Source organism: Podarcis gaigeae, assembly GCF_964106915.1.
Source record: "Podarcis gaigeae genome assembly, chromosome: 3".
Lineage (NCBI taxonomy): Eukaryota > Metazoa > Chordata > Lepidosauria > Squamata > Lacertidae > Podarcis > Podarcis gaigeae.
The window spans coordinates 119,552,490-119,567,116 of NC_139680.1; the positions used below are offsets into that span (position 1 = coordinate 119,552,490).

The 14,627-nt window shown below is 47.8% G+C and overlaps 1 protein-coding gene and 1 long non-coding RNA gene across 3 annotated transcripts in view; one reads left to right on the forward strand and one right to left on the reverse strand.

Moving 5' to 3' along the window:
- The window catches only part of LOC310842150, a 237,583-nt gene that overhangs the window by 14,708 nt on the left and 208,248 nt on the right, over window positions 1-14,627 (forward strand). The window lies entirely within an intron of this gene.
- Window positions 1-14,627, reverse strand: part of EPHX2 (epoxide hydrolase 2) — a 97,221-nt gene that overhangs the window by 4,136 nt on the left and 78,458 nt on the right. The window contains exons 13-18 of the mRNA XM_083733464.1: window positions 12,776-12,850; window positions 10,998-11,046; window positions 5,797-5,899; window positions 3,919-3,988; window positions 3,150-3,230; window positions 1,616-1,674 (exon numbers count right to left, since the gene is read on the reverse strand). Coding sequence (XP_083589590.1) covers window positions 1,616-1,674; window positions 3,150-3,230; window positions 3,919-3,988; window positions 5,797-5,899; window positions 10,998-11,046; window positions 12,776-12,850 — 437 coding nt within the window. The remainder of the gene's footprint in view (window positions 1-1,615; window positions 1,675-3,149; window positions 3,231-3,918; window positions 3,989-5,796; window positions 5,900-10,997; window positions 11,047-12,775; window positions 12,851-14,627) is intronic.

Here is a 14,627-nt window from a genome sequence, read left to right on the forward strand (position 1 = left end):
CGGCATTCGGGAGCCACAATGTTCGAGTCACAAGGTGTTTGAGAACCAAGGTACGACTCTACACACACACACACACACACACACACACACACACTTTGCCATCTCCAACCCAGACAAGCAAGGGGCATTGTCACACTGCCGGCACACATCCTGGCTTGGCATACAGGAGGCTGCAGAGAAGGGCAACTGAGGGCTCCACCTAATCCAGCCTCCTGTTCTCAGTGGCCACCCAGATGCCTCCCCTGGGAAACACGCAAGCAGGATCTGAGCACAAGAGAAGTCTCTGGCAACTGGTACTAAGAAGCGTCGCTGCCTCCAATGGTGGATGAAGAGCGCAGCCACTGAAGCAAGGAGCCATCGATAGCCCTCTTCTCCTCTTTGCACAGTCCTCTTTTAAAGCCATCTAGGTTGCTTCCCAGTGATATATGGAAGTGAGAGCTGAACCATAAAGAAGGCTGATTGCCGAAGAATGGATGCTCAACAACTCAACAACAACAGGTTGCTTCCTGTGGCAGGGAGTTCCACAGTTTAACTGTGTGCTGCATTAAGAAATACTCTCTCCTCTGTACATGCACATAGCGGTCTTTCTGCCCAGGTGCTGCATCCGCCTGCAGATTAGATACCATGTGCCCTTTACAACTGTGTTCACCCCCCACCACTCTAATTCCCGCCCCATAAATCCAGGAGAATATTCCACCATGTCGTTTAAATTGGCAAGATGTTATACCTCCTTGTAAAGTTTGATGTGGGGGTTGGGAGCGGGCAAGAAAGAAAGACGACTCTGACCCTTACTGAGAGCTGAGCTGTCCCCGTTTCCCGCCCCGATTTATTCATCCTGCACCGGAATTTATTGTTCCGTCAGTGGGGGGATGTCTCTGCCGAAAGGCAATTCCACCCAGCGGCTCATTTAATGGTCTTCTAGACAGCGTTGATAGTTGGGTTATTTTTTTACAGCTGCTGCGATATTAGGATGAGATGGAGGTTTATGAGTCGCGGATGAACAATGGGGGCAGGAAGGGGATGAGGCAGGGTGGGTGTTCATGGAAGAAATAAAACACCTCTTTGCACACATACACACAGACAGAGGCATGGAAAAACTTGGTGCAACGGAAACTTTGGTGAGGGGAGCTGGGGACTGAGGCTTGGTTTAGAGGGCACCATCACTACAGTGGCCCAGAGGTCTGCAGGCACACGTCGCTCTACTGGGAAGAATAGGGACATGCAGCTGTCAATTTTGGTTTCTCCCTGATGGGAAGGAGCCAAACGGGACCGGAGAGGCACAGCACCTCCGTAACTTACAATAGAAAGTGGATACAGGAGAAGATTCTCTCCCCTCCCTCCTAACGCCAGAACTCGTGGGCAGCCAACAAAGCTGAATGTTGGGAGATTTGGGACTGAGAAAATAGTCCTTCTTTACACAGCACTAACGGCGGCAACGAGGGCCACCAACTTGGAGGGCTTTAAAAGAGGACTGGCCAACTTCACGGAGGAAGAAAAGGCTACCAATGCTTGCTAGACACAGTGGTTACGTTCCGCTTCCATAGTTGTGAGGCAGAATTGCTTCTGAATGGCAGTTGCTGGAAACTGCAGGAGGGGAAGCGGGCTCCATGTTTACCTCTCCATCTGCGTGAAGTGTCCGCACTCTTCAATGTGCCCACGGCTCAGATGTGGAATCTGAAAAGACAAGACTCGGGTTACGACCCAGGCCAGCCGTAGGATGTTGATGATGATGATAATAATAATAATAATAATACTAAATATCTACTAAAAGCATATTCGTTCAGACAAGCCTGTCCGGATGCTTAGAAAGTTGGTGTGAGTTTTAATCAGTTTTCAGTCTGTTGTTATTTTAGCTTTCTTGTTCGTTTTTCTTAGTGATCATTTTATTCCTTCATCTTTTTTTTGTAAACCGCTTTGAGGTTTTTGTTACAATCGAGCGGTGTATACATTTTATGAAAATATGAAATAAGGATGTAAGTTGCAGGGAGAGGTGCTATTTGACTGGCAAGCAAGCAATGAGGCAGCCTGGGGGGCCCTGTCACTGCCCCCTTTCAGGGCAGTTGCGCCAGAGTCAGAACCGTGGCCTTTCCCCTCCTTTCATCACCCTGTGCTGGCTTCCCTGGAGCCATTTCCGTGTTCTTCCTCAGCTTCTTAACAGAGGAGCACTGCACTGCCCTCCCAGCTTTCAATTCCTGCTGTCGACTCCTCTCCGCTCGTGATCTTTTGCCACGGAGAAGCCACCCATAGTTTTAACCTTTAAAGCCCTATACGGCCTAGGACCCTCGTACCTATGGGGCCGCCTCTCCTGGCATGTCCCACAGAGGACCTTACGGTCTCCAAACAAAAACATCTTGGAGGTCCCGGGCCACAGGGAGGTTAGGCTGGCCTCAACCAGAGCCAGGGCTTTTTCGGCTGTGGCCCCGATCCAGAGGAATGCTCTGTCACAAGAGACTGGGGCTCTGCGGGACTTGACATCTTTCTGCAAGACAGAGCTGTTCCGCCAGGCCTTTGGCCAAGGCACAGTCTGACCCCCTCCTTTCGTAATCCTCACAGAACTCTAGCCCAATGGTTGCCATGAATTTGATTTGGACTGATTTTATAATGAATAGAATGCTGTATTATTTTACTGTTGTTAGCTGCTCTGAACCCGGCTTCGGCTGGGAAGGACAGGATATAAATATAAATATAATAATAATAATAATAATAATAATAATAATAATAATAATAATAATTTAATAATTATTATATAGTTATAATTATAATAATAATTAATAATAATATAATAATAATTATTATATAATTATTATAATTATAATAATAAATAATAATAATAATAATAATTATTATTATTTAGGGCTACAGAAGATCAAATGAACTGGAAGCTGCTACAGATGGCAAGAGGAAGGGGCATTGTGTAGTTCAACGCCTTTAACTTCATTTGAGCTCAGTTTCGAACAACATCGGCAGCTTCCTTTTTTCTTTCGTGGGCAGCCCCACGTAAAGAGCATTACAGCAGTCCAACCTGGAAGGCCACAAGACAGAAAGGATGTTTGAGAAGGGCAGTTCGGCTCCAGCACCCTGCAGCTTCGGTGAATCCGCGGGCAAACACCACCCACCTGTTGCAGAGGCTGACAGCACTAGTCACTCACCCATTCTTCCATGCCTTTGCTCAATTTCGGGGACAGGACTACATCCCCCCCAGCAGTGACCATCAAAGCAGGAACTCTGATCTGTAGATTCAAAGATACAAAAGGAATGGAGGCCAGTTTGAAGCAGTGATTAGCCAGGCATGATTTTACGTGCTGCAGAGATGGGCAGGGGAGAGTTGGCTTGTGTGCAGCTGCCAAACCCTATAGGCAAGGAACAGTGTCTCTTCGGATATGCAAAGTCTCCACGCAGCAGCAGTAGGCGAGCAACCCCAATATTTTGGGTTATACGGTGGAAATTCCAGAGTAGCGGTTGTGCTTTCTGGGTTTGTTACGTGGTACCTTAAAAGACTAATAGGTTGTTTGGGGGGAATAAGGTTTTGTGGACAGGAACGGCCCGCTCTGTCAGATGCATTAAGTATTATCCTCAAATAGTAAACACACAAGAGGGATTTTGGCCAAGAAATCTAAGAGAAAGATTTTAGCAGTGAAAATGACTTAGGAGAGCATCTCCCTCCTTGTTTTTCATGTGCGTTTTCCTCTCCTGAATGGAAGGCTGCCCATGCCAACTTGCTCACTCAAGACTTGTGCCAACCTGGTGCCCTCCAGCTGCTGAAGGGGGCCAGGTTGGCAAAATCTGCGCTGGAGATAAACCTTCCGATGAAGATCTACTGCATTTGGCCAGCTAGAGGTTTACGGTGACCTTTTGGAGCTTTGTTCCAGGGCAAGAGGGTGGGAAAATCAAGGGAGTCACTTCTTCTCCATCCCTTACCTTCCAGCTCCTTGCACGGGATCCCCAGCGCACGTTCGCCTGCATGTTTCGGTACCAGTTCAGTGGTCCTCTGAAAGAGGCGAAGGGGAGAAGGAGGCTCATAAGAGGCCAGTCACAGAATCGTAGAGTTGGAAGGGACCCCAAAGACCATCCAGTTCAACCCCTTGCAGTGTGTTAACCACCGCAAAAGAATCAGAAATCCTTGAGCCCCACAGAGCCCCATCACATGCAATGCCTGTTGGGATACTGCCGGGGAGACGGGGGCATCTGGCCCCAAGCTGGCTCCAGCCACCGGCCGGCAGCCGGACGATCACCGGTCTCCCTTGGAACAGCATCAATCAGCGGCACGAGCCTCAGATACATTTAGAGACCCATGCACGCTCTGTCAGCAGAGTGAATAAATCTTCTCACAGCAGAAGAGGCAGGCAGAGAAATGTGTAAGCATATTTACAGCTTTTATTCAGCAGTAGGAACAAAGGAAAAAACATATCTGCTTCCCTTCGTCTCCAGCAAAACAGCAAAAAGCAAAAGCTCTATACAAACGGAAGTTCCCAGCAGATCTGTGCTGAAAGTAAACAGGCATGTGGCACACAACAGTCATGCCTGTACTCTTTTACGGTGGAACGGAACTATATCCTAACAATACCGGCGCTCCAAAGTACAAGCTGCATTGCAGTCCTTGCGCAGAAGAACGGGAGAGCATGCTGTGCCAAGGCGAAGTGCCCTCCAGACCTAATTGTGGGACCATATTGCCATCAAACCCAGGGCTATGTTAAGCATATGCGGCTCTGGGGTGCAAAGATCCAGCTGGCGGCTCCTCCCGGTTGCCCAGTCCCCCAGCCAGCCGACCGCCTCAGTGTCTCGCTGGCTCGGTTGCCCCCGAACCCGCGGCGCAGAGCTGCCCGCAGCAGAAGAGCCTGACGCGATGCTCCAACCAATGGGTGGGCTCAACTCCCGGGCACCGGACTCTCGGCCTGGCGCCTCTGAGAGCCTGGCCCCCAACACCCCTGGAGACTATGGGTCAGATGGCCCTGGTCAAACCAACAATTCACACTGTGCCAGACATGCACATGAAGGGGCGGAGGGTCACAGAGCTTTCCTTTAAATTTGCTAGAGAGAACCTTGTGAGATGGCTTCCTTTGGCTGCCTTGGCAGGAAGCTGTGACACTACATACTTCCTTTTCTGCCCGGTCAGCCTCTTCTTTCTTCATCATGCTTCTGAGCTGGCCCCACATGCATGTCCGAGCTCTGCTGCTCACAGAACTCTCTCTGCAGCTCAGACACTATTTTTGAACATACAGTGGTACCTTGGTTACCCAACTTAATCCATTCCGGGAGTCCATTCAACTCCCGGAACCGTTCAAAAACCAAGGGGCAACTTCCAATTGGTTGCAGGAGCTTCCGGCACTCAATGGGAAGCTGCGGAAGCCACATCGGATGTACGGCTTTTGAAAGACGTTTGCAAACTGGAACACTCACTTCCGGGTTTTCAGCGTTTGGGAGCTGATTTGCTCGGGAGCCAAGCCGTTCGACAACCAAGGTACCACTGTATATTTTGTACTAATTCAAGACCTGGGTTATGTAAGTAAATACTACTTTTATTTCTTCACGAAACAATGGGAGTGTGATTGCTATTTTTAAGGGGGAGAAAACAGGTAATACCAGGAAAACACAGTCTGTCTTAAAGCATCATGGATTATTGTCGCTAGATGGTTTAGTCAACCTTGTCTTAGTTCCCAAGATGCAAAGGATTGTACTCTGCTGATCTCACAAGGAAGGATAAGAACTAAACAATAAATCCTCTCCTACTGTCTAAATCTATTCCTACACAAATGAGAGCCACAGTTACTCCTGCTTCATCCCCTCCCTGCCACTCACCTAAATCCAGATTTTTGAAACTGTTGGAGATAGTACTGCAGCACAGGCTCTGGCAGGAGAGAACTTGAGGGTGCGTCTTCGGAAAGTCCTTGCAGCAGTCCTCCTGTGGTGCAAATGAAGGAAGATTGGAATGAAAGTAATGCTTTCGTGGCCATAATTAATTGCAAAAGGTGGGGCCTGAGCAAAAAATGGCATTTCCAGACAGTCGCTATTTTGTGGGTGGGATTTATAAGAGCGTAAGAGGTGTTGGTTTCTGTGTGTTTCCACTGTGCAATGCTCTTGGAGTCACAAGACTCTGTTTACATTCCTGGGATTCCAGACTGTTGGAAGTCTCATAGGAGACAGGAGACGGATGTGATGTTACTGGTTTCCTGTTCCTTTGTTTTTCAGTTGCTCTCTGCTTTCACAGAGAGAGCACGTATATTTCTTTTCTGTCTGCATAGCGAGAAATAAAGTCTTTGCAATGTAGCTCTTCAATCTCGTCACTTCTGCCGCTTTGAAACTCTGCTGAATGGGGAACATGCCTGGAGGCTTATCAGAGGCTCGTTAATTATCTTCGGAGGCGATTCTGAAGGACTCGACCGGAGAGTAGTAGCTCGGTCGTAGTGAACGCAAGTCCGACAAGAGGAGCCTGTTGGACCAGGCCAATGGCCTAGAGCGTCCAGTATCCTGCTCTCACAGTGGCCACCCAGATGCTTCTTCTGGGAAACCAGCAAGCAGGATTCAAACCCAAAAACCCTCTCCCCTCCTGTGCTTTCTGGCAACTGGTATTTGGAAGCACTGTTGCCTCCAACTGTGGAGGTGCAGCATAGCCATCACGGCTGGCAGCCATTGATGGCCCTCTCCTTTATGAATTCATCTCATCTTCTTTTAAAGCTCTAAACAGCCTCCGCCCAGCGGACCTGAAGGAGCGTCTCCACTCCCATCGTCCAGCTCAGACACTGAGGTCCAGCTCCAAGGGCCTTCTGGCGGTTCCCTCACTACGAGAAATGAGCTTACAGGGAACGAGGCAGAGGGCCTTCTTGGTGGTGGTGCCCGCTCGGTGGAACGCCCTCCCAGCAGATGTCAAGAAGATAAACAATTATCTGACTTTTAGAAGACATCTGAAGGCAGCCCTGTATAGAGAAGTTTTTAATGTTTGATGTTTTATTGCGTTTTTAATATTCTGTTGGGAGCTGCCCAGAGTGGCTGGGGAAACCCAGCCAGATGGGTGGAGTATAAATAAATCATCATCATCATCATCATCATCATCTAGGTTGCTGGCCATCTTTGCCTTCTGTGGGATTGAGTTCCGTAATTTAACTATGTGCTGCATGAATATGTCCTTTAAAAAACCACAAAAAGTCTTTCCTAAATCGCCTGACATTCAGTTTCATCAGATGTTCCCAAATTCTAGTGCTATGAGAGAGGGCGTCTCTCTAACCATGCCATGTATCATTTTCTAAAATTCTATCTCACTCGCCTTTTCTCTAAACTAAAATATCTTGAATGCTTCAGTGTTTCTTCAGAGGAGAGTTGCTCCATCGTCTTATGATTTTGGTTGCCCTTTTCTGATTCAATCACATATAAACAACAGATTCAGGCTGCATAATTAGAATTGACTGGAAGGTCTTGCACAAGAAACCCACTTTCCCTAGAGATTGGGCATTGCAGTAATGGAGAAACGCCCTGGGATAAGACTTGCTTGAGGCAATGGCATATAACCTCCCCACAAACAAATCGGAATGCATGCTCATTAAACAACCAACAACATCTAATCTCCCTGCTAACAAATCAGGCTGAATACTCAACAAGCAGATCATCTAGAAGCACCCAAAGTTTCTGCACAGCAAATACCTTTGCGCAAGGAGCCTCTCTCTCGGTTCCTACACTTCATTTGCATCCGTCTGCAAACCATCAAGCGTGGCGCGACATGCAAACTGTTTTCTCTCCCCTGAATAATTCTCAAATCACACTCTGCAAATGTGTGATTTGAGATCTAAGGCTCTGGGATCACCAAAATGGACAAAGGAGACACAGTCAACACTTGCAAGGGCTGGAACGGACTCTCCCTCCAGGAGTTTAAATTCACTGAACACTCATACTTGTTGAGCAGGAAAATTAAGCTGGGAAATCGCAAGCTGAAAGCGCCCCTATGTTGTTGAGGAAGAACGGAATGGGGTCCAGTTAGTCAGCTGCGATCACTGCCTAATTTGCTTAGATTGAGCACGTCGCTACTGTTATTTAATGTTATTCATGAAGGTCGGCAGTTCGAATCCTCACAATGGGATGAGCTCCCATTGTTCGGTCCCTGCTCCTACCCACCTAGCAGTTTGAAAGCATGTCAAACTACAAGTAGATAAATAGGTACCACTCCTGCGGGAAGATAAACAGCGTTTCCGTGCGCTGCTCTGGTTCGCCAGAAGCGGCTTAGTCATGCTGGCCGCATGACCCGGAAGCTGTCTGCAGGCAAACGCTGGCTCCCTTGGCCAATAAAGAGAGATGAGCGCCGCAACCCCAGAGTCGTCCGAGACTGGACTTAACGGTCAGGGGTCCCTTTACCTTTTTAATGCCCAACCTGTTAGGGACCATACCCTAAAAGCCAGTACAGTGGTACCTTGGTTCTCAAATGCTTTGGTACTCAAACAACTTGGAACCCAAACACTGCAAACTCAGAAGTAAGTGTTCCAGTTTGTGAACTTTTTCTGGAAGCTGAATGTGCTCCGTTTTGAGTGTTATGCTTCCGTTTTCAGTGTTACACTGAGGTCTGTCTCTTTTTCCTATTTATTTTGCCACTTTGTTTTTGCGGCTTTTTTGTTTTGTTTTTGTCATTGATTGATTGATTGTGTGACTACAATACAATGTTTATTGCTTTCGTTTTATGGATCAATCAATGGTCTTGTTAGATAGTAAGATTCAAGTTAAATTGTTGTTTTAGGAATTGTTCTTAAAAGTCTGGAATGGATTAATCCATTTTGCATTACTTTCTATGGGAAAGGCCGCCTTGGTTTTGGAACGCTTTGGACTTCTGGAACGGATTAAGTTTGAGAACGAAGGTACAAGTGTAAGAAGAAAACTCAACCAATAATCCCTCCTCCCGCAACACATTTAAAAGGGCACTGGATGTCAATCAGCCTGGTTATAGAGGAAATTTTTTGCCTGGTGCCTAAAGGTGCATAATGAAGGTGCCAGGGCAGCTTCCCTGGGGAGAGCATCCCACAAGCAGGGAGGCACTGCAGAAAAGGCCCTGTTCTTGTGCTGCCACCCTCCAGACCTCTCATGAAGGAGGCCCTCAGAGAATGATCTCAGGGTCCGGGTCAGTTCATATGGGGAGCAGCAGTCCTGAAGTTTTTGCGGTCTTGACCCTTTTATGGCTTTATAGGTCAAAACCAGCGCTTTGAACTGGGACCAGAAACTATCCGGCAGCCGGATGTTCGCAAACTTTGGCTTGTGCTCTTTTAAAATGTGTTTTTTGTGGGGGTGGGGTGGGGCGGGCTGTTGGGTTGTTGTTTTTGTTTTTATTAGGTTAAGGTTGCCAGATTTTTTTCAAAGAATTCGGGGACCCCCCCTTTTTTTTTTGAAAAGAGAAAAAAAGTTATTATTATTATTAAATTAAAAAATAATCTCTTCTGTGGTCTCCTCTGTCGCACGGCCTTCCTCTGGGTCCTGGCCTGCCCTTTTGGGGTGCTACCTACTGTGGAGTAGGCTCTGGCCGGGCCTGGGCTCAGCCAAGTGTCCTTGCCCTCCTGGTGCTCTCCTACCTCTCCATCTTGGCGGCGGCGGCAGTGGCGCGACAAGTTCAGGGCTCCCCCTTTTTTCCCTTAACTTTCTCTTTCTGTCTCTTCCTTCTCCTCTCCTTCTCCCTGCATCAGCTCCAGGGTTTTCCTGGCCCCGGTGCGTCGCTGGGCAGTCGGCCGGGTGCTCTTGCTCCCGGCTCGATTTGGGTCACGGGGTGTGTGTGGGTGTGTCAGCAGTTCCCCCTGTTGACGCGCCGGGCGTCCCCGGTTCCCCCTCGGCAGCAGCAGTCTCAGCAGCCTGGAGCCAGTCTGGTAGCGCAGTTGGCTCTGGCTGGTTTCAGGAGCTGCTCGCTGCCGTGACGCCCGCCATTTTGCCTCGCTGGAAGTCCCCGTGTGATGTGTCTTGTGCTGTTGAACCAATCATGCAGCGCTCTTTCCCTACTAATAAATCTACAACACTTAAAATATAAGTCCGGGGACATCAAATGAAATCCGGGGACATACCGTTGACGGATTTTGTCCGGGGACAAATCTGTAAATCCGGGGACTGTCCCCGGGAAATGGGGACCTCTGGTAACCATATATTAGGTATGTTGTGGTTTTTATATCTTGATTTTATTCTGTGAACCATCCTGAGACCCGTGGTTCAATTAATGATAATAATGATTATAACGATAATAATGATAATAATGATAATAATGATAATAAACAACGTGCAAGAGGAGCCAGCTGCAACAGTCATTAAGGGGTCACCCTTTGGGTGCCATAGGCACTTGGCAAGTTTCTTATTTTGTCTGCCCTGAATCTCCCACTGCACAGTCCGATTCGGACTCGGAGGCTGAACCTGAGGGATCCCAGCCTGCACAGAATTCCCCGCCTTCTGAGCCTGAAGGGTCCTCACCCGTGCTGGATCCTCAGGTGCAGGCACCAGCTGAGTCTGCTCTGGCTCCTGAGGTGATGGAGAACCCATTGCCTGCAGGTGCTCCACTCTCAGCCCCATCAGAGGAAGGTGAGGTTGCCTCTGGGTCTGGTAACCCTCCAGCCTCTCCTGAGCTGCAGAGGCTCAGGGCAGAGAGGCGGAGGGAACTAAGTTCCCGCAGGAGGAGTGCTCGCCTCCAGGCCAGGAGAGGCGAGTCACCTGTGGACTGGGGCCGCCCTATGCCTTGGGGTAGATAAAAGCCAGCCAGCCCCAGTCCCAAGTTGCGGGAGCAACACTGTTGGTAGCTAGTTCCTGCCTGAACCCTGTCCTGCTGGAGCTCCTGACCTCACCCGACTCCCTGCTTTGGACCCAGCTTCAGCTTTGACGGACTGCACCCTTGACCTGGACTCGGACCTTGCCTCACGGTTAACCCACGGGACCAGCACATGATGAGGGAGGGAGCAAAAGGTTTTCCTTCTCCCCTTTTGCACCCCACGCCCAAATGCATGCACCCCATATCACGTGGGAACTGCTGTAGCGCCTGCCCGGCTGCTGTGTTCTCTCACCTCGCTCCCGGCATTTCCTGATATCAAGCGAAGGGCCGTTTATCTTGTCCTGCAAGGAAAGCGTTTTGAATGAATGATCAGAAGTCAAGCTGGTGGAGAAGAGGCAAAGAGGTGAGGTGGAGAGGAGCTGGAAGAGGGAAAGAGATCTGCTAGAACAGGGGTCAGCAACCTTTTTCAGCAGGGGCTGGTCCACTGTCCCTCAGACCTTGTGGGGGGCCAGACTTTATTTTGGGGGAAAAAATTGAACGAAGTCCTATGCTCCACAAATAAGCTAGAGATGCATTTTAAATAAAAGGACACATTCTACTCATGTAAAAACACCAGGCCCCACAAATAATCCAGAGCTGCATTTTAAATAAAAGCACACATACTACTCATGTAAAAACACGCCGATTCCTGGACTGTCCACGGGTCGGAATTAGAAGGTGATTGGGCCGCATATGGTCCCTGGGCCTTAGCTTGCCTACCCCTGTGCTAGAGTCAGAACTGATGGGCCACTTAGCTCAGCATTCTCAAGAGAAAATCAAAAAAATAAATGAATCTGAGCAAACGTAACCCAGCTTTTAAGCCATTCGAAGGCTGCATATTTCAGCCCAAATAAAAATGATACAATGATATGTTTAGATTAAAGGAGTAAAGCGGAAAGCACAACATTATCTAGGAATGTTATAAAGAGATAAAAATTCAAAATCTAAAGAGTGCAAGGATCATACAGAATTTAAAAGTAAGGTAGTTGTGGTGTGGTGGAGGGAAGTCAAGGTGGTGTGAGGGGAATGGGGGGGGAGGATTTGTGTTTGTGTAAATAATAGGGTATTTTTGTGTGGTTCTGTTTTGGTAGAACGTGCTTTCTCTTTTGGTATTAATAAAATTCAATGATTTTTAAAAAGAAAATGGGGGGTCATGATACAGGTTCGGCCAAATCTGCACGATGCAATTCAGCTTCAGCAGTCACGTGGAGGGGCAAAGTCTGACGGAGCCCCCTCCATTCTGTATCACCTTTGGAGCTCATAAGGCACTGCCCACCATTAAACTAAACACACCTATTAAACTGGAGATGCAAGGAGGTCGAGGGAATGTTTTTTCATATGCGGTGGACTTGTAAAAGGGTAAAATAGTATTGGGAAACGATCCATAATGAGTTGAAAAAGATGTTTAAAAGTACTTTTCCAAACCCTGCCCTCCCCCAACAACCCCAGAGTCCTTTCTGTTGGGGATAATTCACACAGAAATTCCCAGGTGTCAAAAAAGGTTATTTATGTATGATACCACTGTGGCCTGTGTTTTGTTGGCCCCAAAATGGAAAACAAGCGAGGTCCCAACTAAAGCAGAATGGCAAACTTAAGCTGACGGAATATGCGCAGCTTGCAGACTTAACATAAGAGAACAAGAAGAACATACATTTAAAGAAGGTTAGAAAATATTTGCTGAATATATTGGAAATAATTGTGTACAGCTGAAAACACTGGCGGCATTAAGATAAATTCAACCATGTAAATAAGTTTTGATGGATGTAATAATGGGATACTGAATGGTTTCATCTATGTTAAATATGCAGAGATTTATGGTATGCAAAACGAACTATGCAAAGAGAAGAAGGGAAGTCACTGATAATGCAAGGATGTTTGAGTATTTAAAATTGTAAAATAGAAAATCTTATAAAAATTATAAAAATAAAAATAAACAGGAGGGCAACCTGAGCCCAGACATGAATAGCAGTGCCTCTGACATCCCAGAACATCCTCTCCGGCCCCAACACCCCACACGCAGGACACACCAACCTCCTTCCGAATTGACCGGATCATGAACTTCAGGGTCCTGCTAATGTCCTTCTCCAGTTCAGCCTCCGCAACTCCCTGCAGAGGAAAAAGGTGAAACACTGAAGTGTGGATGCAAGACATGCCAGGAGGCACTGTAGGAGGAAGAATATCTCTCTTGGCTACAACCAGCCACTGGATTTTCAAGATCTTGTTTATTAGAGTATTGTCACATGCCACTCCTATCTCAGGGAGAGTTCAGGGGTTCAGTGGAGACTGCGGTGTCTTTAGGATATGTGGTTTTACGATACGATAATCTTTATTGTCATTGTCCCATACAGAACAATGAAATTGAAAAAATCTACATCAGACATTCAAAAACCAACAAGCCTGCTATCCCAGCTATCCCAGCCTGGTTAGCCCCCTAAAAACTCTGATACCCCATAATTAAATCCAATATACTCCCATAGAAACTACCTTAAAGGTAAAGGGACCCCTGACCATTAAGTCCAGTCGTGGCCGACTCTGGGGTTGCAGCGCTCATCTCACTTTACTGGCCGAGGGAGCCAGCGTACAGCTTCCGGGTCATGTGGCCAGCATGACTGAGCCACTTCTGGCGAACCAGAGCAGCACAAGGAAACATTGTTTCCCTTCCCACTGGAGCGGTACCTATTTATCTACTTGCACTTTGACGTGCTTTTGAGCTGCTAGGTTGGCAGGAGCAGGGACAGAGCAACGGGAGCTCACCCCGTTGTGGGGATTCAAACCACTGACTTTCTGATCAGCAAGTCCTAGGCTCTGTGGTTTAACCCACAGCGCCACCTGCGTCCCTAGAAACTACCTAACACTGCGTTTAAAACCAACATCGCATTTGAATAGAAACTGTTTCTCAGGCGGCTAGTCCTAGTCTTTATAACCCTGTACCTTATTCCAGGAGCTGAAAGAGGTCATTTCCGGGGTGCTCACTGTCCCACACTATCTTTGCAGCTTTCTTATGGCACCTGGAAGCATAGATTTGATCCATTTGCACAAATAAGACAACTCTGGGCTAAGACAGAGCGGCTTGCAGCATTATCACCCCAACAGATCTCCATTAGTCCCAGCTTTGGGTCCAACACAGAGCAAGCAGGACTCTGTGTCTCCAGCTTCCAGCTCGGCTCACGCCCCAAAACTCTGGCTCATGGTCTCCTACCTAGCAGCTTGGGGAGGGGGTGGAAAAAAGCCCCCCCCATTAGCTAAGAGGACCCCGTCACTTAGTTGAAACTCTCGCAACCTGGCTCATTCTTTTGGGATGCTGCTGAGGTCACTCTAGTGGCCAGAGAAGGCTGTCGTCTTGCAAAGAAACTGGTCTGACAACTTCAGCAACCTCTTCCTCTCTTATGTTCTAACCCTCAGTGGGCACAGGCCTCCTAGAACTGGGAGGGACTCAGGGATTCAGCCCTCCCCCGCAAACCCACAACAATATTTACCGTATTTTTCCGTGTATAAGACGACCCCTGTTTTTTTTGAGCCCAAAATTAAGAAATAAACATTTTAAACATCAAGCAGAACAACTTTACTGATATATTTAGTACAGTGGTGCCCCGCAAGACAAACGCCTCGCAAGACGAAAAACCCGCTAGATGAAAGGGTTTTCCGTTTTGGAGGTGCTTCGCAAAATGAATTTCCTATGGGCTTGCTTCGCAAGACGAAAATGTCTTGCGAGTTTTCCCGACTTTCCCCCCCTTTCCCCCCTTTTTCTAAGCTGCTTATCTGCTTATCCGCTAAGCCGCTAAAAGCCGCTAAGCCTCTAATAGCGCTAATCCGCTAAGCCGTCAATGGGCTTGCTTCACAAGACGAAAAAACCGCTAGACAAAGAGAATCGCGGAACGGATTC